This window comes from Sciurus vulgaris, assembly GCF_902686455.1.
Source record: "Sciurus vulgaris genome assembly, chromosome: 11".
In the NCBI taxonomy this organism is placed as follows: domain Eukaryota; kingdom Metazoa; phylum Chordata; class Mammalia; order Rodentia; family Sciuridae; genus Sciurus; species Sciurus vulgaris.
In genome coordinates, this window is record NC_136472.1 from 62,741,061 (window position 1) to 62,767,557 (window position 26,497).

Genomic DNA, 26,497 nt, shown 5'->3' on the forward strand with positions numbered 1-26,497 from the left:
ACACATTACCAAAAAAAAAAAAAAAAAGATACCTTCAGAAGTATTTCAGCTAAAGAGCCAATCATATGCAAGGCTCCATCTTTTTTTCGAGGATCAGCATTTGGTTCTGTAAGAATTTGGTAACAAAATCCCATAGTCTTCTGTAGTACCTAGATTGAGAGATCAGTAATACTTTATCTCAAAACTCCTTAAAAATACACTAACAAATGGCTCATACTACTAGCATTTAAAACTGAGTATATTTGAACAAATTTTAAGTAATGGAGCAAAAGTTATCTGCAAATTAAATAAATTACCTCTTTCCTCTTACTACAGGCTGTAAACAAAAGCGTCTGGGCAGCAGTGGTAGGAGAAATGAAATCTTCAAATACATCTGTAGAAAAATTTAAAATTACAACAGAAAACTGTAATTTTAATTTCATCAAAAACATTTTCATAAGTTATTTATAGATTAGGTTATGTAAAAAAGGCATTTAAAATTTGATATATCTTACATAAAGCGAATAAGAAAATGAATCCTAATCTTCAGACAACTTTGCAAACGCCTAAGTTCATGTCCTTTTTATATAAATTAAATGGTAACACACCAACTTTTAATAAAATTCTTTCATACAAAAAACAAACAAACAAACACTTCAAGAATTTTCAAAATAGGGTTGACCAAGGTACAGACTACAAAAAGTATAGAAGATTCTGGTAGGAGAAAGGACAAATACTCAACATTAGCCAAATTACAACTCTTTAGTTCCATGCAGGAACTATATGTTACTCCAGGTTTCAGTATGCATCTTTTTCATTCCTCCACATATGATGACTGACATGGGATCCAAAAGCACAGGTTAGACAGTGTTAAGGAGTAATCTTGACTAACAGTTCTGGCATAAGTCAGAAGTATATGCAATCATCTTAACTTAATAATTAACACTACTGTAATTCATGTCTGCTAAAAATTACAATAAAATGTCATAATTGATGAAAACCTTAAAAAGGCTTAAAAAGGAATAGAAAGAACAAACGTTTTTTAGTACCAAAGATGAGTTATAACACTACTTAGGTTAGCTACACATAATCACTTTAACCTTCACTGCTGACATATTATTTCTAAAAGTAAAAATTCCTTACCAAATTTCATGCGTATATATTCATAAGGATCTTCTTGCCAAAGTTCCTCATCAGCATCTGTATAGCACATCAATGGAAAAATAACATCTTGGATAATGCCCTGCAATTTAAAAATTAAGTAATAGCCTTTAGCTTTCAAATTTAAACTGACAAATTTCCTTGAAGTACTAAAACAAAAATAATTCTGTTTCTTTCTTTCTTCCTTTTTTTTTGTATCAGGGATTGAACCCAGAGACACTTAACCACTGAGTCACATCCCCAACACTTTTTTTTTTTTTTTTTCATTTTGAGACCGGGTCTTACTAAGTTGCTTAGGGCATCACTTATTTGCTGAGGATTGAACCCAGAGGTGCTTTACCACTGAACCACACCCCCAGTCCTTATTTATTTTGAGATAGGTTCTCACTAATTTCCAACTAGTCTTGAATTTAGGATCCTTCTTCCTTTGCCTTCCTGAAATTACAGGCACAATCCACAAACCTTGTCTGTGTTTTAAAGCTTAATCAAAACTTTAATAAAGCACTCCCAGATTAACTATGAGTTCTCACCTTCTCTATGAGAGGTGATTATAAAATAAGACCTTAAGTGTTATATAGGTACCCCATTAAGTATTCTGAAGTAATTCAATTTAAACTTTTAGTCTTTCAAATCCTACAGCTGTAAAAACAAAAAATTACTTATAGTAGGTAAGTCAATTATCCTGGAAACCAATCTCAAGTGTCACATTTCCTTTTAATATCAAAATAATCAACAGAACTAGACTAGGAAACAAAATTCAAACTTTATGGCAATTAATGTTATTTCTATTGTATTTGCTAAAAGCATTGCAGGTACAAAAGTATTACTTGTATATGAGGCTTCAGGTTCTTCCAGGTAAGGGCATGGGAAACTCCTTGATTTATATAATTTAATGTCTGTTGTAAAACTCGAGGAGCCATGTATTGCTTCTCCTTGTACTGATATAACACCTTCAATAAAACCTTTGGGGGAAAAAGAAGTTCCATCAAAAACCATAGTTCAAATAAAAATTTTAACTACTTATATGTCAATAAAATCATTTGACACTATTTCTTTTCCTTTGCAGTTCTGGGGATTGAACCCAGTGCCTCACATATACTAGAGAACTGTTCTAGCACTAAGCAACATCTCCAGCCCAATATAACATTTATCTTAATGCCCATCTCATCATCACAAAATAACAAATTCATTCATTTAATAAGTAGTAATTTTTGAAATTATGTGAAGAAATATGTTTACGCCCAAGACGGTTATTTCATAAACAAATTTAAGTAAGACTATGTCAAAGGTCTAGTTTCTGGCTAAGTATAAAATGAAAAACATAAGCTGCCTATTCAACTATCACGGTATTCTGAGATAGGCCTGTCTTAATGAGCATCTTCTAGGAAAACCTACCCAAAACACTCACCTACCTATTTAACTATTTAACTATCCATTTAACTATTTATCAAGATTTCTAGCTCTACTTGATATTTCACATCAATTTTCATTGTGATTCACAGACTTCTCTTGGTCCTTAAGACCCTGATCAGAGAGGATCCAGTAGATTAGAACAATTTCATAACAATCCAAAATGTCATGTGCCTTTCTTTTTAAACAGGGTTGACATTTGCTTCATGGTACTAAAGCTTATTTGATACCTCAAGAATCAAGGAAGTAGCACTAAACCACATACTTGTACAACAAGTTTTCCTTATGAATGTCCTTGACGAACCAGAAATATTATAACTACTAAATTATTGATTGAGAAAGTACACACAGAGGTCATTCATCTGCCACTTTACAAACTACAATGGTTGGAAGAATAGCACTTTGGGACTGAACAACAAACTAAAATAATTACTTATTCCATGAAACACTATTTTATGATTCAAAGAACTGATGAACAAATAATAGTTCAGACTTGAACATATGGCAGAATTTTCTCAAAAATAAACAAAATGAGCCTGTCACTTGAAAGAAAATAATTGACAACATTAGTTTAAATTTCCGTTTTCAAGCAAAAATTAGAATTCTAGACATCTTGGATTCACCACCATTAGCTTGATAGCTTTTTAATATTAAAAGGATACATCTGCTAAGACTAGTGGTGATATTAACAAGCATGGTTTTCTTTTTAAATTGTACAGTCAAATGTGTTGACACTTGCAAAGTCTGCATTAACCCAATGAATAAATACTCACCAAATACCAAGTCCAAGATGTTATAAAATCATGTGTAAATAAGAGACTCAGAATGCAATATACACTGAAATGCTTTAATGTAAAATGTTCAGTTTCAGTTTTTGTTGTTGTTGGTTTAGGTTCTGGGGACTGAACTCAGGGGTGCTTAACCACTGAGCTATGTTCCCAAACCTGTCTAAATTTTGAGACAGGGTCTCACTAAGTTGCCTTGCTAAATTACTGAAGAAACTATCATAGACAAATTCTAGTGGGATTTTCAAGATTTTTCCATAATTATCTGAAGTCATCTCCCTTTTTCAACTTCACACCTGTGAGGCCACTATGTTGTTTTTAATGTCAACCAGAGTTAAAACAGACTGAATACAGAAGCAGATGGGTAACCAGGTTCGTTTTAATAAACCACCCATTAAAGATATTATGAAAAAAATGTGTAAAAAACAATAGGCCCTTTTTCTGAAACATTTTCATTTTGGAAAAGTTACTTTTCCCTAAAGAAAAAATATTTTTTTACATTAAAATGTAATAATGGGTGTGTTTAGATCTTGCTGTTGGCACATGCTGTCTTGAATTTCTGAGCTCAAGTGACATTTGTGCCTTTGCCCCCCGAAGAGCAGGAACTATAGTGTGTGCCATCATGCCCCACTTAACTATTCAGTTTTGTTTTAATTCTTATATGACAAGATATCAGTAAGTAAAATCCTGTAAATGAATGTTCCTCAGTCATTTAAGATCATAAAGAAGTCCTGAGACCAAAAACATTCAAGAACTGCTGTAGGGTTCAAACACGCAGCCTTCAGATGAAAAAGAAACTAGAAATGAGGCAGAAATTAACTTTAAAATAATGTATTTCTACTTAGAAAAACTTATTTGAGACTTACTTGTTGGATACCAACAGCAAACGCCTTCAGAAATACTTCAGCAAATTCGTTATATTCCTTGGAAACATTGCCAGGGCTTCCATATCTAACAGAACATTAACATGCCCGTTATTTCTTTATAATCATTTGTATCTGCACTTATAAAAACAAAAAAGCTTTAAAAAAATAAATTGAAATCACTAAATACAGAGAAGAGCTTACCTTTCAAAAAGTCTTGCTAAAATATGTAAAGCCCACTTCTTACATTTCCACCACGGTAACTCAGGTCTATCATCTTCTTCAACTTGAAGGGTTTCCTTTAAAGAAATATTTACTTAATAACAGTAAGAGATTATACTATCTACAAGGAAAAGCTTGAGGGAAAACAGACTCAAAATGTGCATGTGGCTCTAATGCTGACCTTTTGTAATAGATCACACTTACAATTAAAATCAAAGATTTTAGTCATGATCTAAATAATAATATAAAGTCAAGGCAATGACAATAGCTTAATCAAAATCAGAACAGTTCATAATAGAAAGGCTAAAGAGAGCCCATTTCCAAAATCTAGTTTCAGATGTATCAGTAAAAACAATGCTGTATTATATAATATTCAAAATACTATTTGTAATGGTAAAAAAGTGTCAAGAACCTAAATATTCACTAATAAGGTAATGTTTAATTACAGCATTTTCATAAGACTGCTATCCAACCATTCAATGAATGAGCTGATACACTGATCTAATGAGGAACTAAAAAAGAAGAACAGAACCTCTCATATACCACCAGTGAGCACAATGCTATATCCACTTTGAAAGTCACTTTGGAAATTACTAATAAAGTTAAACCAACACCTACCCAAGACCCAGTTCCATTCTTTGGTATTTACATAAAAGAAAGAAAACATGTGATCATAAAAAGACTCAAACATGTTCATTGTGGCTCTATCTAAAATACATGTGAGAACCACCCTGATTACCTATCAACATGAGAACATATAATAAGTTGAGGTATATCTACCCGCAGGGACACTATTTCACAATAAATAATCTATACAATGTGAAAGAATCTCATCAACATATTAAGCAAAAGAAGAAACATAAGATTGCTTATATTAAGTAATATACAAGGCAAAATCTGTTCCATAATGAGAACAATGACAGCGATGACTAGAAAAGAGATGACAGAAGAAACATTCTGGGATGACTGGTACGTGGATCACACAATTGAAATAACCCACTATACTATTTACTTATAATCTGGCGAATGTTACTGAATATAAATTATACCACCAAAAGGTGCAAAATATGTATAAGACATTTTAGTTATATTTTGTACCAATTAAAAATACATACCAACCTAATTTCCTATGGAGAGAGAGAAATATTCTGTCTTCTGAGCTGATTACATTTTTTAAAGACAAATTGGGGCTAGAGTTGTGGCTCAGTGGTAGCGTGCTTCCCTGGCATGTGTGAGGCCCTGGGTTCAATTCTCAGCACCACAAATAAATAAAATAAAAAGATCCACTGACAACTAAAAATATTAAAACAAACAAATATCAGTAACACAGGAGGCTGAAGCAGGAGGACTGCAAGTTTAAGACTTGCCTCAGCAACTTACCCAGGTCCTAAAAACTCAGCAAGACCCTGTCTCAAAATGAAAAAAATGTATGTAACTCAGCAGTGGAGTGCCCCTGGGTTCAATTCCCAGTACTGCAAGAAACTGCCACACACATATAAAAAAAGGACTGGGGGGCTGGGGAGATAGCTCAATCAGAAAAGAAAGAAAGAAAGAACTGGGAATATAGTTCAGTGGCAAAGTGCATGCTTAGCATAGCTGGAGACCTTGAGTTCAATCCCAGTATGGGGGGGAGGGGGGGGGAGAGTAAACTGCAAAATAAGAACTTAGCTAGTCAATTAATAAATATTACACTGGCTAAGAAGTTACACGATCATTCCATATCTAGTTTAATATAAAAGCCAGAAGAATTATTTTGAGAACTAAATAAGCAAAGTATATAACAGCATCTAAAACATACTAGTATTCAGGAACATAAATCCCCTTTATAAAACTAGATTATATGGTGAGTGATATTGGCCAAATTATATTGTTATATTGTATGCCTGTATGAATATACAACAAATCTCACCATTATGTACAATTATAATGCACCAATAAAAAATGTGGAAAATAAAAACTCGATTATATAGAAACATGGTAATTTTAAAACTTGTGATAAAATGTAAAATATGACAACTCTACCAAAACCCACTGCATTATATGGTAAACAGATATATTTTATGGTATAAATTATAATAAAGTTAGATTTTTTTTAAATAATGTAAGTGCACTGTTTTGCCAACTAGTGAATGAAGTTTTTCCTCTGTCTATAGGTGTTTGACAAATTACTGGACTAAAATCCAGAATTAAGGATTGGGGGTGGGGGATGGAGGACAGTACAAAGGACTGAACCCAGGGTACTGAACTATATATCTCCAGCCCTTTTAAAAATTTTTTAATCTTGAAATAGGGTGTCCACTCAAATTGCCTTGGCTAGCCTCAAACTTGCCTTACTACTGCCTCAGCCTCACAAGTCACTGTAATTACAGGCTTGCATCACCACACCCAGCTAGCCCTTAATTCTTCATTTAGTTAAGAAGTGAGTTGGGCTGGGGATGTAGCTCAGTGGTAAACTGTTTGCCAAGCATGTACAGGGCCCTGAGTTCAAGTCCCAGTACCATAAAACAAAAGAGAAGTTAAGAAACAGTAGAATTAGGATGAAATAAATACACACAATCACTTAACCAATGATATATGAAATAACCCTTCACAATTTACTTGGTATAAAGAAATGAAATCTATGTATCTAGAGAAAATGCATCAAGAATTACAGAAGTTCATAAAGAATGTTACAGGAACTACCAGTGAAAATCCAAGAAATTATTAAATATTTATATTTTGTAATATAACACATAAAAACTTACATTAGGTACATCCCTGTTGACAACGGTCTTCAAAATTTCTATCCATTCTGTCAGGTTCTGTTGGTTTATCATCTCAAGTGGTAGTGTATACTTAAAAAAAAAAAAAAATCAGGAATTAATATTTTTGAATCTTACTAAATGAAATCCCACTTCCATTTATCTTTGCACGATACCTATGTTAAGACTTTCATTCAATCCAAATAATCACATGAGTTAATAAGTAAATTTCTTTGATTATTTATTTGTCTATAATGGAAAACACTGGTAATGACCATGGGCACACTTGTCTTGTTCCCAACTTACTGGGGTTACATCTTATCTTCACATATAAGGTTATGATACTCATTGTAAATTCCTAGTAAACACCTTTTTATCAAGTTAAGGAAATTTCTACTCTACAATTCTAACAGGGTTTTTTTGGTGTTTTTAAGCAGGAATGGTTACTAATTTTATCAAATGCTTTCCTCCGGCAACCCCAAAACTAATTACAGGTCTCAGATCTGTGTGTGTGTGTGTGTTTATATATATATATAAACACACACACACATTTTTTTTTTAGTAGATGGACACAATACCTTTATTTTATTTATTTTTATGTGGTACTGAGGATGGAACCCAATGCCTCTCATGTGCTAGGCAAGTGCTCTACCACTGAGTTACAACCCCAGTCCTAGGTCTTTCTCTTCATATGAGTTAATCACAAAAATTAATTTTTTATTGTTGATTCATTCTTGCATCCCTGGGATAAATCCTTTCAGTAGGCTGCTAAAATGAATATTCTATTTAGGATTTTAAGGCATGTATTTTCACAAGCGAAACATTTTGATATATGGATATGCTGGTCTAAGAATGAGTTGGGAAGACAACGTATTTATTTTGTTCTATGCTTTGACAATTGTCAAGGATTATTTTAATCTAAAATTGTGATCCTACCAGCTAGAAAAAATATGAAAAGTCTACAGATATTGTCCATTCAAATCACTTAACAGGAGAATTATGTAAGGAAGATCCAGACTAGGAGATAATGAGAATATCTTTAAAGACCTAGCAAGCTGGGTGTGGTGGTGTACGCCCGTAATCCCAGCTACTCAGGAACCTGAAACAGGAGGATCACAAGTTTGAAGTCAGGCCCTGCGACTTAGCAAGACCCCTTCTCAAAAATAAAAAATAAAAAGAACTGAGATGTAGTTCAAACCTGCAGTACTACCAAAACCAAAACAAAGTAAAAACAAGTACATCTTAGGAGAGGTATAATCACAAATCTTAATGGTATAACTTGAAACAAAAGGTCCTGATAAAATGCAACAAATCCTTCTATAGCAATATGGTACAAAAAAAGCAGAACCTGAGTTTTAAAAATGTTTTATAAATACATTCCACTAACAATACAGATTCAACCAATACCGTAGTGGGTATTTTGTGTTCCAGGAAGATTTAGAACAATATATAGCAATGATTTTTTTTTTTCTTTGCGGTGCTAGGGATTGAAGATAAATTTTTAAGTGTAGTCAAGAAATGTGCTTTCAGACTCATGAAATCTTTTTTATTACTGTTGTTGTTTTTGAGATGGAGTCTTGCTATTTTCCCCAAGGTGGTCTCGAATTCCTGGGCTTAAAGATCTTCCCACCTCAGCCTCCAGAGTGCAGGGACTACAGGCATGAACCCACACCAAGTTGGCTCAAATTCTTAAGGTAAAAGATGTATTTAATTAAAAAAAAAAAAAAAAAAAAAAACGGGACTGGGATTGTGGCTCAGTGGTAATGCACCTGGTATGAGGCACGGGTTCAATCCTTAGCACCGCATAAAAATAAATAAAGTAAATGTGTTGTGTCCATCTACAACTAAAAAATAAATGAGATAAGCCATCTCAAAAAGCCAAAGGACGAATGATATCACTAATAAGTGGAGGATGACACATAATGGGGGGGAGGGAAGGGTTAGTGTTAGGGTTAGAGTTAGGGTTAGGGAGGGGGGCAAGTATGGAGGAAGGAAGTACTGTATAGAGGGTAAAGAGGGGTGGGAGGGGTGGGGGGAAGGGAAGAAATAACGGAGTGAATCAAACAACATTACTCTATGTAAATTGATGATTACACAAATGGTATGCCTTTACGCCATGTACAGAGAAACAACATGTATCCCATTTGTTTACAATAAAAAAAAAAGAAAGAAAAAAAAAATTATGTAAAAAATCTTTTACGAATTTTAGATGGGAATGGTGGTGCCCCAGCTACTCAGAAGGCTGAAGCAAAAGGATCACTTTAGCCCATAAGTTCAAGATCAACTGGACAACATAGCAAGACTTTATGCGCCTGCCAAAAAATTAAAAGCCTAATATTGTAGCATTGAACACTTCTAAGAGAACTTAAGATTGCCCATTTACAATTAGGATTTATTAGGATTGTTTTATGTATGTTGTGAATTAGGCTTTTAATTCTGGCAACATACTATTTAACAAGCAAATCATTCATTGAATTTATTTTTTCAAAATGGAATCGTTATTCAGATACTCGAATTCTTTACTTTTTTAAAATTATTTTTAATTTCTTTCTTTTTATGTGGTGCTGAAGATTGAACCCAGTTCCTCACACAGGCTAGACAAACACTCTGTGACTAAGCTATAGCCTCAGCCCAAAATTCTTTAATTTTTAATGTGGTAAGTGTAGACTGACTTTATATATAAAAACTGCTTTATACAAATTACCTGAACAAGAGCATAGAAGATCTTGAATATTTGTTTCTGGATGAGGACAGATTGATCAGACTGATCAGAAAGAAGCTGGATAAAACGATCCTTTAGAACTGGCAGGAAATGTTGCATTGCTGCTACCAATGGACTCCGCTCTTCTGGTTTCTTGTACCTAAGGGCAGGAATACAAACTAATTCTGTAAGAATTTATTTCCACAACTTATACATACATAAAAACTACTCATTTTTTCACACAAATAGAAGTAAACTCTTTCTAACCCATTTAGAAAAAGAAATCCTATTCTGGAACAAAACCACAAACAAAAGCAACTTGAGTAAAACCTTGAATAATAGAGTATCTACTACAGACAGAACATGTATGATGAGGTCAATAATATTCAAGCCCCCCATTAGTATTCTCCCTTTTAGAATTGAGGGAAATGAGTCACTAAAGTTAAATATCTTTGTGAACCTAAGCAGGTGAGATCCAAATCACTACCTAGTTTCTAAGTGTGAAAACTGGTACGAATAAGGAACTACAATGATCTAACTTAAAACAGTAGTAGTGATGAATAATTAAAACCAATTAAAGGTTACCATCAGTAAGTTACTCACATACAAACACCATCAAGGCAGAAATAGCATGTATAAAGCAGAAAATATTTTATATCTAAAAGCACTGTTAATCCAGAAGATCTACCATCCATCTGGTAACAATGCATATCTCAACAAACTATTTACAATCTTCATTTATCCCATTTTGGGTCAACATTCACATATTTTTCAGTTACTGTAATATGCTGGACTACTGGGTACTACTGTGGAACGCAGTACCAGTGTTATTTAACAACTATGATGACCTTATTACCTTTCTAAAATCCAAAATATTCTGCATTCCACTTTGCTCTAGGGATTATGGGTAAAGAATTGCTAACCTAATTGAGACCTTTTTGCTATATATTGTCATTTTAACAAAATTTTTATATTTTGGTTTGTTTTTTTAAAAATCAAATAACCATTTTATGGGTTAAAATTATAGAAACAAAATGCCAGTTTCCATTACTAAGGAGACATTAGGCAAACTGGATTTGTAAAATATATATTACTGGTTATAGAAATCATCATTATAAAAGTCAAAGCTTGTCTTTTTGGAATAGATGATTATTTTAAATTGCTTTAAATTAATTCTCATCACAGGTCCTTGTTTTATTTGTCGGTACCCTTCTCTCAGAGAAAATCTATTTACAAATTGAATATCTGAGCCAGGTACCGTGGATCACACCTGTAATCCCAGTGACTTGTGAGGCTGAGGCAGGAGTATCAAGTTCAAGGCCAGTCTCAGCAGCTTAGCAAGATCCTGTCTCAAAAACTGTCTGGAGGTTTACTTCAGTGATAAATACCACTGGGTTCAATCCCAAATACCAAAAAGAACTGAGTATCTGAGTACATTTTTAACAAGTTGGGGCTGGGGTTGTGGCTCAGTGGTAGAGCACTTGCTTAGCACATGTGAGACACTGGGTTCAATCCTCAGCATGGCATTAAAAATTAGTAAATAAAATAAAGGTATTGTGTTGATCTACAATTTAAATTTTTTTTTTTTTTTTTTTAAAGTAAATGAGGATTCTCTTTATAAGCTATATTCTTTGTTTCTTACTGGGTGACTTGAGAACCAAGATAAATTTTCAGAGAAATGTTCAGTACTGGAGATGTATGTAACTCAGTGGTACAGTACTTGCCTAACATGTATGAGACCCTGGGTTTGGATCTCCAACAGAAAGAGAGAGACACATAAGAAAGAGGGGAAGAAAAAGAACATAGGAGGGAAGGCAGAAAGCTAGCAAAGAAAGATGCAGACTCAAGGTGCATGCCTGTAATCTCAGTGATCCCCACATCTAGGAGGGAGACTGAAAGATGGCAAATTTAAGACCAGCCTTGGAGGGGCTGCAGTTGGGGCTCAGTGGTAGAGTGCTTATCGAGCATGTGCGAGGCCCTGAGCTCAATACTTAGCATCACATATAAATAAATAAAACTAAAAGACCCATTGACAATTAAAAAGTTCACACTAATGCCTGGTAAGGCTATTAACAATACTGACATCTGGGGGAGGGCTGTAGCTCAGTGGTGGAGTACTTGACTAGCATGTGTGAGGCACTCGGTTCAATCATCAGCACCACATAAAAATAAATAAATGAAACAAAGGTATTGTGTCATCTACAACTAGACAAACAACAAAAAAAATAACAAAACTGACAACTCATCTTAGATGTTATTATAACAACCCAAGAAATTATATCCAGCATACATTTAAAATGACTGTCTATACCTTTGAGTCAATAAAACTAACATTTTATGAAAGAAAGTCATTTGCACTCTCTAGTCTGAGTATACAAACTATAATGATTATAGACAAAATTTTCTTTTAACAAAACAAAACTATGCTATGCAGCACTCTCCACTTATCCAACCCAAGTGATCATCTATAATAAGAGAATGTGAATGAATACTCATTCCATGTTAGAATTTCTTCTACCTCCCTCACTGTGCTAAATAGTGGTCTAGGAATTGGGAGGCAGTAGAAAGTAAATTTTAATACCAAACATATCATTTGCCAGGTCTGAAAATTCCTGAAAGTGTGAAAATGTGACACTGATACAAGTCTACTCTCACAAGACTGCAATGTGTCAAACTGGTGAACCATACCCATAGGAAATCCTTAAGTACTAACCTATCACTTTTTTTGTTCATAAAATTTCCAGTGCTTCCTCAGTATCTAAAAGATCATATCCATATTTTCTTTTGTGTCATATAAAACCTTATTTAACATGGTCCCAATTTACTAGTCCAAACAATTATTCCCAACCTTTCATCAGAAACTATGCATACCATTAAGTGATTTCCTTTCAACCCATTCAATGCAGTGTCTCATTTCCACCTTTGTGCCTTTCTTTGTTAATACTACTCACTTCAGTGTGACATGCCTTTCTCTTCAAATGCTCTTTTGTCCTCCTTCAACAGACAAGCAACTCCTGAGAATCTATGCTTCTGAAGGCCACCAAATTCAAAATATCTCCATGAATTTTCTCAGAACTACATCAGTCCACACAGATCCCTTCTGAATACCTTGTGTTCCATAAACACCGCCTGAAAAAAACCTGGACTTACAGTATATAAGCAGCCTCCTAAATCTCCCACTTAAAAATGCCTATCGCATTCCCTCCTGCTGATTTTAAGACAGGAGAGACTTGAGCCTCCTCAATGACACCTTCAGCTTATTATTGTTATTCTCTCTGATTTTAGTCACTCACTTACCAGAACTACAACAACTGGCACTCTGACAGAGGTTGGAGCAACAGCTGGAACATTCCTTAGCAGGAAGATGGGTAGCTAGTGGGAACACAAGAAAACACCAGCACCAGTGCTGTAAATGGTATATTTCTCTACTGCTCAGAACAAAAGCAGCAGTTTATCAGCTACTTTGAAATGGGAACCAAAAATGGTATTAGAGGCTAACTACAATAGCCTCTAAACTCCTAGATTTAGAGGGCTCACAAAGGAATCTGTGAAGCTGTTAGGACTGGAAATAAAGTCACCATTATAGAATTAAAAAAGCCTTCCTCATAATATTTCCACATCAAGACTTTCAAGTGCCTACCAATTTTATAACTGTTACCATTTGCTTAAAGGAAAACCTCTTCAACATTTGGCTTACCACTGTTAGTGCTATACCTTAACTGCTAAGGTGAGCTTTTTTTCTGATTCCTAAACCCAGATCTAAAATGATTCCTTAACCAGAAATCTTTCTTACTGATACTAATTACCTACATGATTTATAATATGCTCAAATATGCAAACAGTGAAATTGATAAGTGTAAATCCCTCAATACACATTGATTTGAAAGGATCACAAGAGCCAGGCATGGGGGCACAGACTGTCATCCCAGCTACTCAGGATTGAGGCAAGAGGATCCCAAGTTTGAGGCCAACTTGGGCAACTAATTGAGATTGTGCCTCAGAATAAAATAGGGCTATGACATAACTCAGTGGTAGAGTGCTTGCCTAGCATTTGCAAGGCTCTAGGTTCAACCCCTATTACCACAAAGAAAAAAAGAAAAAGAAAAAGACAATACTAAATTAAAATAAGCATTTAGTTTACTAATTCCATGATCTATTCCAAATGTAATTTTACATGTTCAAATTAGTATGTAAAATTTTAAAACTCTTCCTACTTCCTGAAACTCCATGGTAATTGAGAAAGACACTTACTCATAATTTTTCACCAGCTGATAAAGACAAAGGAGTATTCCTAGCCAACAAGCACTGTTATCAGACTGAAGATAAAAGCCAATCTTGTCCACAATGGCAGTCCAGCGGCTTGGATAATCATGCTTGATGATGTGATGAATGCATGTAGTGAGCTGTACCCTATAAGTCAAAAGTATACAGTAAGAAGGAAGAAATACTACCAGGTAAAATTTTGCTAACTCATACATGGGGAAATGAGTTATTCAGACAACACCTAATTTCAAATAATCTACCTGACATTTGGATATATACGCAATATGAAGAATACAAAATAACACAATAATTCAAAATAAGTTACTCAGCAAAAACTATTTCTACTAACTTATAAAAAAACAAAAAACAAAACGGGCTGGGGTTGTAGCTCAGTGGTAGAGCACTTGCCTAGCATGTGAGGCACTGGGTTCAATTCTTAGCATCGCATAAATAAAGGTCCACTGACAATTTGAAAAATATTTTTTAAAAAAACTGTTATAAATGTTAAGATTTTTAAAAATCTCTGAAAGTAATAAGTATCACTTAAGAACACCAACTATAGTTTTTAAAAATTTTGCAATATATAAATAAGACCTTTCAATGGGTGTAGCCCAGTGGTAGAGCATTTATCTAGCATGGGTCAGGACCTGGGTTCAAACCCCAGAATCTCAATAAAATAACAGCTTTCAAGTATCAAAAGACTACACAATATAAAGTATACGAACTGGGCGTGGTGGCAAACTCCCGTAATCCCAGTGATTTGGGAAGTTAAGGCAGGAGGATGTCAAGTTTGAGGCCAGCCTCAGCAATGCAGTTAGACCCTATCTCAAAAAAAAAAAAAAAAAAAAAAAAAAAAAAAGCACTGGGAATGTGGCTCAGTGGTTAAGCACCTCTGAGTTTAGTCCCCAGTACCAAAAAAAAATTAGTAAATACAGTGTGAGAGCACTTCATAGTTTTTGTTTGTTTTGCTTTGTTGGTATTAGGGACTAAACCCAGGGGTACTCAATCACTGAGCTACATCCCCAGTCCTTTTATGTACTTTATTTAGAGACATGGTCTAACTGAGTTCTTAGGGCCTTGCTAAGTTGCTGAGGTTGGCTTTTGAACTCACTCTCCTCCTGTATCAGCCTCCTGAGCTACTGGGATTACATATCTTGCACCACCATGCCCAGTCATTTTGTAGTTTTTATTACTCCCTTTCACCTGACAATAGAATGTTTTCCAAGTTTTAGGAGTGTAAATTTTAGCTGTTATAAGACAATTAATCAAAAAGACACTCTCCTAGAACAACATTTGTTGGGTAAGTTCTCTGCTATAAAAATGGTAGGTTTGAATGTTCTGAAAAGAACACCCCCCCCCCCAAAAAAAAAAAAAAAAAAAAAAAAAAAAAAAAAACCATGAAAATTACATACCTGATGAGCTCAGGAGAGTGAATAATGGCTTCTACAATATTTTCTCGAATGCAGTGTCTATCTTCTTCTGGAATAGTATAAGGGGATATATCCCCTGGTGCTGTTTCCCGATCAGGCCAGTACTGTGTTATCATGTTTTTCAAATAGATAACACCTATGGATAAGTTTGAGAAAAGAATGTTTACTATGAAAGCAATGTTAATGCCCCTTATTAAATGTCAATTCCTCAATTATTTCTTTCAAATTATTTTTAGTTACAAACAAAAAAATCATTTTGTGTTACACACAAAATACTACATTCAGGTTTTTTTTGGTGGTACTAGGGATTGAACTCAAGGGCACTTTACCACCGAGTTGTATCCCCAGTTCTTTATAATTTATTTTAAGACAGGGTCTCACTTAAGTTGCCCCAGCTGGCGTCAGTCTCCCAAGTAGCTGGAATTATAGGCATGTACCACTATATCCAGCTTTGTTTAATTATTTTAAAAGTTAATAATCAAAACACAAAATTAACACTCATAGCAATCACTAACAAATTAAACAGTCAATCTAAGAGAACCCTGCAAATAAACACTACAAGTAAAACTGTTACATGCCCCCCACCCCCGGGGAGGGGATACTAGGGATTGATCTGAGGGCATCAATGAACAATATCCCCAGGACCCCCCACCTTTTTTTTTTTTTTTTAATTTTGAGACAGGGTCTCATTAAGTTGCTTGGGCTCTTGCTAAATTGATGAGGCTGGCTTGAAACTTGTGATCCTCCTGCCTCTGCCTCCAGAGGGGCTAGGATTACAGGTTTGTGCCATCACGCCTGCTTTAATCAGTTTTCTACAGAATAGTTAAACTAATTTTACCGAAACAGTTTTCTAAACAAACCATTTCACACAAAAATAATTTCCAAAGCTAATCTCACAAAGGTGATAAAAAAATAAATGTTTATCATAGAAAAATTATAGTATATAAAGATTCTTAAATCTATAAATCTAAGTTTCAATCACACAGCACTTCATGTTACTTCATGGGAGAATCTGTTACGCTCAAAAATGATAGATTACAGATGCAGTAGTGCATGCCTACCCCAAGGACTTGAGAGGCTCAGGCAAGAGGATAACAAGTTTGAGGCCAGCCTAGACAACTTAGCAAAATCCTGTCTCAAAACAAAAATGTTTTTAAAAAAGGGCTATGGATATAGCACTTGCCTAGCATGCACAAAGCCCTGGATTCAACTGCTAGCACGGGGATTATTATTTCCTATCAACTATCATACACTGCTACCTTTGTACATTGCTATTTGATGAAGTCACCAAACCTATGGGAAAATTTAAGTGGCTAACAAGTTGTTGTTATTGTTGTTGCTGTTTTTTAACCCAGCCCTTGAGTGGGATGGTTAGTGGGGTATGAGTCACAAATGGAGAACAGATACAGAGCAAAGGGAAATTATTCAAAATTAATTAATTCCTAAATTCTGTAAAACATTAGTTCTTATAACTAGCAATTCTTAACAGAAATCCTGCACCCATTTGAACAAAGAAAACTGACATCACTAGCATTTTCTTAAAAATATTTTTTAGTTGCAGATGGACACAATACCTTTACTTTATTTATTTTTTAATGTGGTGCTGAGGATGGAACCCAGTGGTTCACACATGCCACACAAGGGCTCTACCACTAACCCACAACCCCAGCCCTATCACTAGCATTTTTATAGTCTAGTCTGCTTTACCTTGGGAATTAAATTAATACTCTATTTTATGGTACTTGAAAAATGAGTAGCACCCTTTAACAAGCACGGTGGCATACACTTGTAATCCCAATAACTCAGGAAGCTAGGGCAGAATGATCTCATATTCAAAGCAATCCTGGGTAAGATTGTGACTCTAAAATAAAAAGCGTTGGGGGTGTAGCTCAGTAGCAGAGTCCTTATCTAGCATACAGGAGTTTCAATGTTCAACCCATAATACCCAACAAAACAAAACAAAAAAACAAACAATTTCAAGATGAACTATACCTACAATAAAGAATGTTGACTACTGGCGTATTCCAGAGAGACACTACTAAAGAATTTTGATTCTTTATCTCCAAAGAAGAATAAAACTAAAATTAAGATCTAATAACAGCTCTTTCTTTCTAACAATGAATAAAGAATTGGAATATAAACTTATTTGATTGATATTTTCAAAGTTTTTTGTTCCAACAAAACAAACTAACAAACTATACTGCAAAGATCTCATGATTCAATCTATTCCATCCAGAATCTTTATGCTCCACTACAAAGACAAAACAAGTCAATCATCCAAAGTCTAGTAGATGAAACCACTATATGCTATACACTATAAAGTATATTCCAAGGATGAAATTTTAGGGCTGGAGAGATAGCTCAGTTGGTAGTGTGCTTGCCTCCCATGCACAAGGCCCTGGGTTCAATCGCCAGCACCACCAAAAAAAAAAAAAACAAAGGATGTAATTTTAAAATAAGGATTAGCCAGGTACAGTGATACACAGGTACAGTGAAATCAGCAACTCAGGAGACTGAGAAAGGAAAATCACAACTTCAAGGACACTCTGGGCAAATTAGCAAAACCTTGTCTCAATACAAAAAATAGTTTTTAAAGAGCTAGGGCCAGGCATGGTGGTGCATCCCAGAAATTTGGGAGGCTGAAGCAGGATGATTGCAAGTTTTTGAGGTCAACCCCAGCAATTTAGTGAAGCCCTAAGCATCTTACCAAGACCCTGTCTCAAAATTTAAGAAAGGACTGGGGATGCGGCTCAGTGGTTAAGCAACTCTCTGTTCAAGTCCCTGTATGGAGGACAGACAAACAAACAAAAGAAAATGAGCCTGGGAGTGTTGGCACACTTCTCTAATTCCAGAAGCTTGGGAAGCTGAGGCAGGAGGATCATAAGTTCAAAGCCAGCCTCAGCAAAAACAAGGCACTAAGCAACTCAGTGAGACCTTGTCTCTAAATAAAATACAAAACAGCGATGGGTGGCTGGGGTTGTGGCTCAGTGGTAGAGTGCTTACCTAGCATGTGTGAGGCACTGGGTTCAATTCTTGCCAACGCATACAAATAAAAAAATAAAAATAAAGGCTCATCCACAACCAAAAAAGATAGCGATGGAGATGTGGTTTATGGCTCAGAGGATGAGTGCCCAAGTTCAATCCCCAGTACACACCCCACAAAAAAAGCAAAGAAAATACTATTAAAATCATTGAAGAGACCATTTCCTATTAAATTAGAAATGGAAAACTTATTTCTGACCTTGTTACAACAAAATTATTATGATATATTGGTACAAAAAAGTTCCACAGTATCCCATTTGTTTACAATAAAAATAAATTTTAAAGATTTATTTCCTAATTGTGCTAATTATATAAATTGTGCTAATTATATAAAACCTTTTTATAAAAAACAAATAAATTACGTTTATTCATTACCTGAACACCTACAGTAGGTCAAGCAGTACTTTAGTCCCTGAGAATGTAACTGTTAGCAAAACACACTTAAATGAAACTAAATTCTCTTTCCTCCCCCCTCCACTTTTTTCCCCAGTACTGGGGATTGAATCTAGGGGCAATACTACCACCAGCTATCCCCCCAAGCCCTTTTTATTTTTTGAGACAAGGTCTCACTAAATTGCTTAAGCAATCCTTTAAACTCTGACACCAAATATCAAGATACTTGCTGTTTCTTGTAAACACTGAGGGCAAATTGGTTCTCAGGAAAATCACTGAAAGGCAATCCCAAGATATTTCTGCTATTCAATTTACAAACCTTTTAAACAGTATCTTCACATCAAGAAAATCAGGATACCTACCTGCCTGTCTTACAGGTAAATCCAGTTGTTCTGACATCGTAATTTGGAGCAATGTTGAAACAAAATTCAGAGACTTGTGTGCCTACAAACAAATGGGGGGAAAAAGGGGGAAAAAAATAAACATTTTAAGTTTCTGTAAATAAATACAATTTAAAATAACAGATCCAAGAAACTTTAATACTCTTCAATTGCTTGGCTCCTACAAAAAAGTCTTTGTAACCTGGTTCCACCCTTATGTCCCATCATTCTCCTATCCTGAACTTGAATAAATAATGACAAATTCTAAAAATGTTTGCATGCTTGCATTTGTCCTTCCATTTCTCCCAACTAGCATTCTTTTTTTTTTTTTTTTTTTTTTTTTGGGGGGGGGGGGGGGGGACTGGGAATTGAACTCAAGGACATTAACAACTGAGTCACATCCCCAGTTCTTTTTTGTATTTTATTTAGAGATAGGGTCTCACTGAGTTGCTTTAGCACCTCGCTAAATTGCTGAGGCTGTTTGAATTCGTGATCTCCTGTCTCAGCCCTCCAAGCCACTGGGTGCGCCACCATGCCTGGCCCAACTACTTTTTTTTTTTTTTTAAATACTTTTTAAAAATCTGTTTTAATTAGTTATACATGACAGTAGAATGCACTTTAATACATCATATATAATGGAGTATAATTTCTCATTCTTCCAGTTATACATGACGTGGAATACCACCAGGCATATAGTTATATAGGTACATGGGGTTAACACATTCTATTATCCTTCCTACCCCCCACCCTCTCTCCTCCCTCCACTCCCCTCTACCTCATCTAAAGTAACTCTATTCTTCCCTAGCATCACCCCTCATTGTGAATTAGCATCTGTATTATCAAGAAAACTTCCATTTTTGGTATTGGAAACTGGCTTATTTCCCTTAGCGTGATATTCCCAGCTCCATGCATTTACTGACAAATGCCATTCTTCTTTAAGGCTAATATTCCATCATGTGTCTGTGTGTGTGTCTGTGTATCTCACATTTTTTAATCCATTCATCTGTTGAAGGGCACCTAGGTTGTTTCCATAGTTTAGCTACTGTGAATTGAGCTGCTATAAACATTCTTAACCTACACTGGTAGACACAGCTTTTAAAAAAAAAAAAAAAAAAAAAAAAGGCTCTGTGATATCTATTTCTACTTTTCAGTAATAATTTTCTTGTATACATGTTGTTACGTTGCTAGACACATAATAAATCAATAAAAATGTATAGATTGAGATGATTCCAAGGGGCTAATAATGTTTACTTCCTGATCTGGTGGCTGTTTTATAAGGGTGTTGTTTGCAAAAACTGTATCCTTATGAACACTCTTCTATACCTATAATATTTCAATGGAAGGGGAAAAATCAATGGCTTTAACATAATAAAAGCAGAATAAAACATATGATCATACTTAATACATATATGGATAAGCAATGCAACATATACAGAAAAGACTGCAAATAAATACAGCAAAAATGCTAAAAGCAGTTATCACTGGGTGATAAGAGCTACTCCTCGTACATTTTCTATTTTCCAAGTTTTATATTACAGTATGAGCATTCTTGTATGATTTGTAGTTTAATTCCCCTCCATCCCAACACAATCATCACTTATAAATGTCATCTTTTTTCAGTCTAAGTTTTAGTATTTGTGTGTAGGTGTTCACTTGAAAAATACTGATTTTTATTTTAATTTCCTCTTTACAGACTTTCCCCTAAAACATTCTGGAAACACATCTCAAAGAGAAGTCTTTTTTAATATAAAAAAATTTTACTCCACATTAGCATCTATAGTGATACCCTCTTCAGCCAGTCTGAAAATTACATAGTTAGGTGTTCCTGGTACAGGACATTATGCAAGGAGCTGAGAGTACAGGGCTGAATATGACAACCAAGCTCCATGATCTCATGGAAAATTATACACTGTATGAAGGAATATAAAATAAACAGTTAATAAAAGAAGTAGCAGAAACTACAGAAGAATCAGAAGAAATCTCCTAATGTAGTGGAATAAGTAAGATCTGCAAACAAAGAATCAGAGAGATTAAGGGCAGATACTAACCTTTTCCATTATCTAACTAAATCTCAACACAGAAAACAACTATCACTTTCTTTATACACCTTTCATCAATGCCATTCATTACACCACTTTCATGGTCTTTCTCCTCAGGTTCCTTACTGATTTCCCATTCTATTTAATCTATAAATGCTAGAACTTACCAGGACTCAATCATATACCACCTTTTGCAGTCTCCAGCGATCTCATCCAATCCATGTCTTAAAATACTATTTACATGTATGAAAATTTTTTTTAAAAAAATATTTATCACTGTCAAAAAAGATAATGAAAATAAATAAATAAAAGTTAAAAATAAATAGATAAATAAACACTATCTATACAACCAGGCATGGTGGCACACACCTGTTAATCCTAGCGGCTCAGGAAGCTGAGGCAGGAGGATCGCAAGTTCAAAGCCAGGCTCAGCAAGTTAGTGAGGCCCTAAGCAACTTAGCAAGACCCTGTCTCTAAATAAAATATACCAAGGGCTGGGGATGTGGCTCAGTGGTTAAGCATCAAAGGGTTCAATACCCCACACCAAAAGAAAATAAAAAATAATATATATACGTGTGTGTGTGTGTGTGTGTGTGTGTATAAAATCTATATGTTAAATACATTATTTCCAATCCAGGTCATTATAAAAGACTTATCTATTAGACATCCCTATTTCATTGTCTTGCTGGAGTCTCTGACCTATTATGTTCAAAGCATCTTTTCCCCTATAAACTTCTGTATTATTCCTAAACAACCTCTCCTAACTTCCTTCATTACCATCCTCACAGCAATCCTCATACTTCCCTCTTCTTCATCACAATTTAACACATCAAGTCCTAATTCTAAAATGTACGTTTTTGAAATATACCCACCTTCTCCATTCCCATCAATATCAACCTAGTCCAGGGGACTACCTTTCTTTCTTTTTTGTGATGATGGCAATCAAACCCAGAACTGGAGCCTTGCACATGCTAGGCAAAGCTCTACCACTAAGCTATACCCCAAGCCCATAGGCCGTTTAAATTATGTGCATGCCCAACCATTCTCCATTTACCAGCCAACCTGATTTAAACATAATCCTCATGCTGAGGCATAAGGATTCCATGTTCAAAGTCAGCCTGGGCAATTTAGCAATACCCTGTCTTAAAATAAAACATAAAAAGCGCTGTCTGTGGATGTAGTTCAGTGGTAGAGCATCCCTGGGTTCAATTTGCAGTACTGCAAAAATAATTAATTAATTAAAAATAAAATTGTAAGTCAATCCCTTTTAAAAACTTTCTACTGCAACTTTAAACGACCTTAAAGAAGATACTTTGGGGCTGGGGTTATGGCTCAGTGGTAGAGTGCCTGACTAGCACACAGGAGACCCTGGATTTGATCCTCAGTATCACGTAAAAATAAAATAAAGGTATTGTGCCCACCTACAGCTAAAATTTATATATAAAAAAGTAAAATAAAATAAATAAAGATAGCTTGCCCCAATCTATTTCTTCAGTCTCATTTAAAACACTTTCACTGGGAATAGAAAAGACAGTAGAAAGAACGGGACCTATCTTTCCTATCCTTATATATGAATACACAACCAATTTAACTCCACATCATATACAACTACAATAATGGGATCCTAATTGGAACAAGTTATACTTATTCTATGTATGTATAGAATGTCAAAATACACCCTACTGTCATGGATATCTAGAATGAACAAATACAAAAATAAAATTAAACAATAAAAAGCTTTCTCCCCTGCCCTCACCATACCAGTATTCGTTGGGTTCTTTCAACAAGAAACATGTCACCCCATATCAGACTCTTTGTACATGCTGTGCGTCTCTACTTACAACATTCACTCTCCCTTGCTTCAGAGTTAACTGCTTCCCAAATTCCCACTCTGTGTTTCAGATTAAACATTATTGCCTTAAAGAAGCCTCTCCTACCTGACCACTCAAGTTAAAGTAAGGGTCCCTAGAATGCTCATAATTTTAACTGATTTTTTCTTCAGAACACTTATTACATACTTGTAACTACTATATTTGTTTTATCCCTTTTTCTATCATTAAATATACTCTAAGTTCCACCAAATAGGGAACATACTGTTTGTATACCTAATCCTAATTATGATACATGGCATTTCAAACAGTTAAACTATTTACTGAATAAACTCAAAGAACCAATAAATAAATGCCTTGGAAACAGATATGACTGCCTAGGGGCAGAGAACAGTGAGAAGGGTATTTTATAATTAAGAAATAGACAGATGAGACCACAAAGGACAACAGTATCCACACTATTACTAATATATTTTTCAGGCCATTGATAACATATATGTTCTCCTACATCAAACTGGGAGCTTCTGGAATGGACTGCTGCAATCATAGTCCTGGTTATAATTCTAAATGATGCCACTTCTTATATATTAAGCCTCGAGAAAGTTAAATCAGAAACTCTGTCTCAATTACAAAATGAGTACTAAAATCCACTACACAGGATATCTGTAAGAAGAAAATAGAATGACAGAAAATATTTTAGCAAATTATGAAGACATAATAGCCTGGGGATATAGCTTAGTGGTAGAGCACTTGCACATCATGTGCAAGGTCCAAGATTCAATATCCAGCACCACCAAAAACAACAAACCAGTAAAACACCGCATAAGAAATGCTATACAGTATGATCTAACATTAGAAAGGTGTAAACTGAATATAGCCAGGTTACTCATTAATTCTTTAAATCCATAAAACACAGCACGTGTGATTTTGTGTAGGTACACAATTTCTTTTGAGGTCCCAGTGCTGAAGTTTGTACTTCTGACTTGAAACACACTGCTTTCTATGATCAGAAGTCCTGATGAAGGCCAGACATGGTGGTGCATGCCTTGTAATCCCAGCAGCTTGGGAGGCTGAGGCAGGAGGACCACAAATTCAAAGTCGGTCTCCACAACTTAGTATGACTCTGTCTCTAATAAAAAATAAAAAGGGCTGGGGGATGTCGCTCAGTGGTTAAGCACCCCTGGGTTCAATTCCTGGTACCAAAAAAAGAAAAAAAAAAAAAAAAAGTCCCAGTGAGGTTGTTGGTTTATGATTAGTAGTCATGTTAAAACAACCCAAGTCATCAAAATCACCACAGTTTCTGTTTGTCATACAAGGTACATTATTTAAGTTAAAAGTAGCATATGCTACTCACTGTATCTTCCTACAGCATAACTGGAAATCTATAGATGTCGTATGAAAAACGAACCTTTATCAACCTCTAACTTCTTAAGATTTTAATATAAAAAATAAGTCAGACATTGTACCACCTTAGGGGTAAATAAAACAACTGAGGGTCCCGTCCCAGGTACTTAGGAGACTAAGGTAGAAGACCACTTGAGCTGAGGAATTCACTTGAGCAGTTTACAGCCAGCCTGGGCATGAAATAAAATAAAATCATAAAGGTACTTCAAGGAAACCAAGGCGAATATTTTTATCATCTTGGCAAGGAAAAAACCTGATTCCAAAGGCAGAAAGACATAAAAAATAGCTTAGGATTAAGCAGATAAAATGTAAACTTGGGGGCTGGGCTATTGTAGAGGACTTGACCCTGGATCAAACATTAGTATCACCCCCCCCAAAAAAAAAAAAAAAAGAAAAAAAGAGGAACTTTTTATAAACTTCCCCATTGGTGCAAACAAAGTTAAAAAGGAAAATATCTGCAACATCTGAGTAAGAGAATTCATTATGCCACCCAAAAAATAAGCAACAAATATGTGCAAAATTTCAGTCAGGCCAGTCAGGTTAGTGGTGAAGGTCTGCTGGGTTTAAAAAAAAAAAAAAAAAAAACCAGCAGGGGCCATGGTGTACAACTATAATCCCAGTGACTCAGGAGGCCGAGGTAGGAGGATGGCAAGTTAAAGGACAGCCTCAAAAACTTAGCAAGAACCTGTCTTTAATAAAAAATAAAAAGGGCTGGGGATGCACGTCAGTGGTAACAATTGGTACAAGTAGACAAAAGTCAATCCTATGCCAAAACAATATATGAAATATAACAAAGCATTGGTAAGAATATAAAAAGATGGAATGTTCATACAATGCTAATAGGTAAAGAAAACGGTATAACCATTTTGGAAAACTGGTAGTTCTAACATGCACCTACCTTACAACCTAGCAATTTCATCCTTATAAAATACATATAAATGACTCCTTATATCCACAATACTTATCCATTAACAAGTGAAAGGATGAAAAAACCATGGAACATTCATATAACGAAATACTATACAGTAATTAAAAAATAAGTAAAACCAACCTACAAAATCAACCAACAGACTCATCTTCAAAACATATTGAGGACTGGGGATAAAGATCAATGAGAGTATTTGCCTAAGTGTAGAGATCTTGGATTCAATCTCTGGCGGGTATATGTGCAATCACACACACAGTTGAAAAAGTCAAACTCCTTAAATACATACCATGTGATTCTATTAATATAAAATTCAAGGACAGGCAAATCTACATAGGAACAATAGTCAGAATAATAGTAACCTGAGGAAGGAAAGGTACTAAATGAGAAGAGTATCAAGGAAACTTTCTAGGCTAATGAAAATATTATATACATGTTCATCTGGGTGAGGACTATCCTGGTAATATAACTAGACAAAAAGTGAATGAACTATATATACTTATTTTAGCTTTGTACTACATGCAAATTACTATTTGATTAATAAAAATCAAAACTATTCTTCCATGGACATTAACAGCACTAATGATAACCCAAAAGTAGAAACAACCTACATGTACACCTGTTGAAAAGACAAGTAAAAGGTGGCAGATCAATATATACAAGAGAATAATTATCCATAGTAAAAAGAGAGAAATACTTATCATGCTACCATGTTAAAGGATCTTCAAGATTTACACTATGTGAAAGAAGTCAGTCACAAAAGACTGATAGGATTTCAATTATATGAAATGTCCAGAACAGGCAAATCTGTATGGACAGAAAACCAGGAGGTTACCTAAGGCTGGAGTGTGCGTTGGGCTGGGGTAGCAGGAAACAATGAGAAGTGACTGACAGTGGGTACACATTTTCTTTTGGGGGTGAGGAAAGTGT

The 26,497-nt window shown here is 35.0% G+C and overlaps 1 protein-coding gene across 2 annotated transcripts in view; it reads right to left on the bottom strand.

The window, feature by feature from the left end:
* The window catches only part of IPO7 (importin 7), a 55,647-nt gene that overhangs the window by 20,116 nt on the left and 9,034 nt on the right, over window positions 1-26,497 (bottom strand). The window contains exons 2-12 of one of the 2 annotated variants that reach the window (XM_079104277.1): window positions 19,353-19,434; window positions 15,538-15,691; window positions 14,114-14,272; window positions 9,866-10,022; window positions 7,165-7,254; window positions 4,403-4,497; window positions 4,202-4,286; window positions 1,968-2,102; window positions 1,123-1,222; window positions 297-373; window positions 33-149 (exon numbers count right to left, since the gene is read on the bottom strand). In XM_079104277.1, the coding sequence (XP_078960403.1) occupies window positions 33-149; window positions 297-373; window positions 1,123-1,222; window positions 1,968-2,102; window positions 4,202-4,286; window positions 4,403-4,497; window positions 7,165-7,254; window positions 9,866-10,022; window positions 14,114-14,272; window positions 15,538-15,691; window positions 19,353-19,434 (1,251 nt within the window). The remainder of the gene's footprint in view (window positions 1-32; window positions 150-296; window positions 374-1,122; window positions 1,223-1,967; window positions 2,103-4,201; window positions 4,287-4,402; window positions 4,498-7,164; window positions 7,255-9,865; window positions 10,023-14,113; window positions 14,273-15,537; window positions 15,692-19,352; window positions 19,435-26,497) is intronic. The other variant, XM_079104278.1, reaches the window with a different exon arrangement.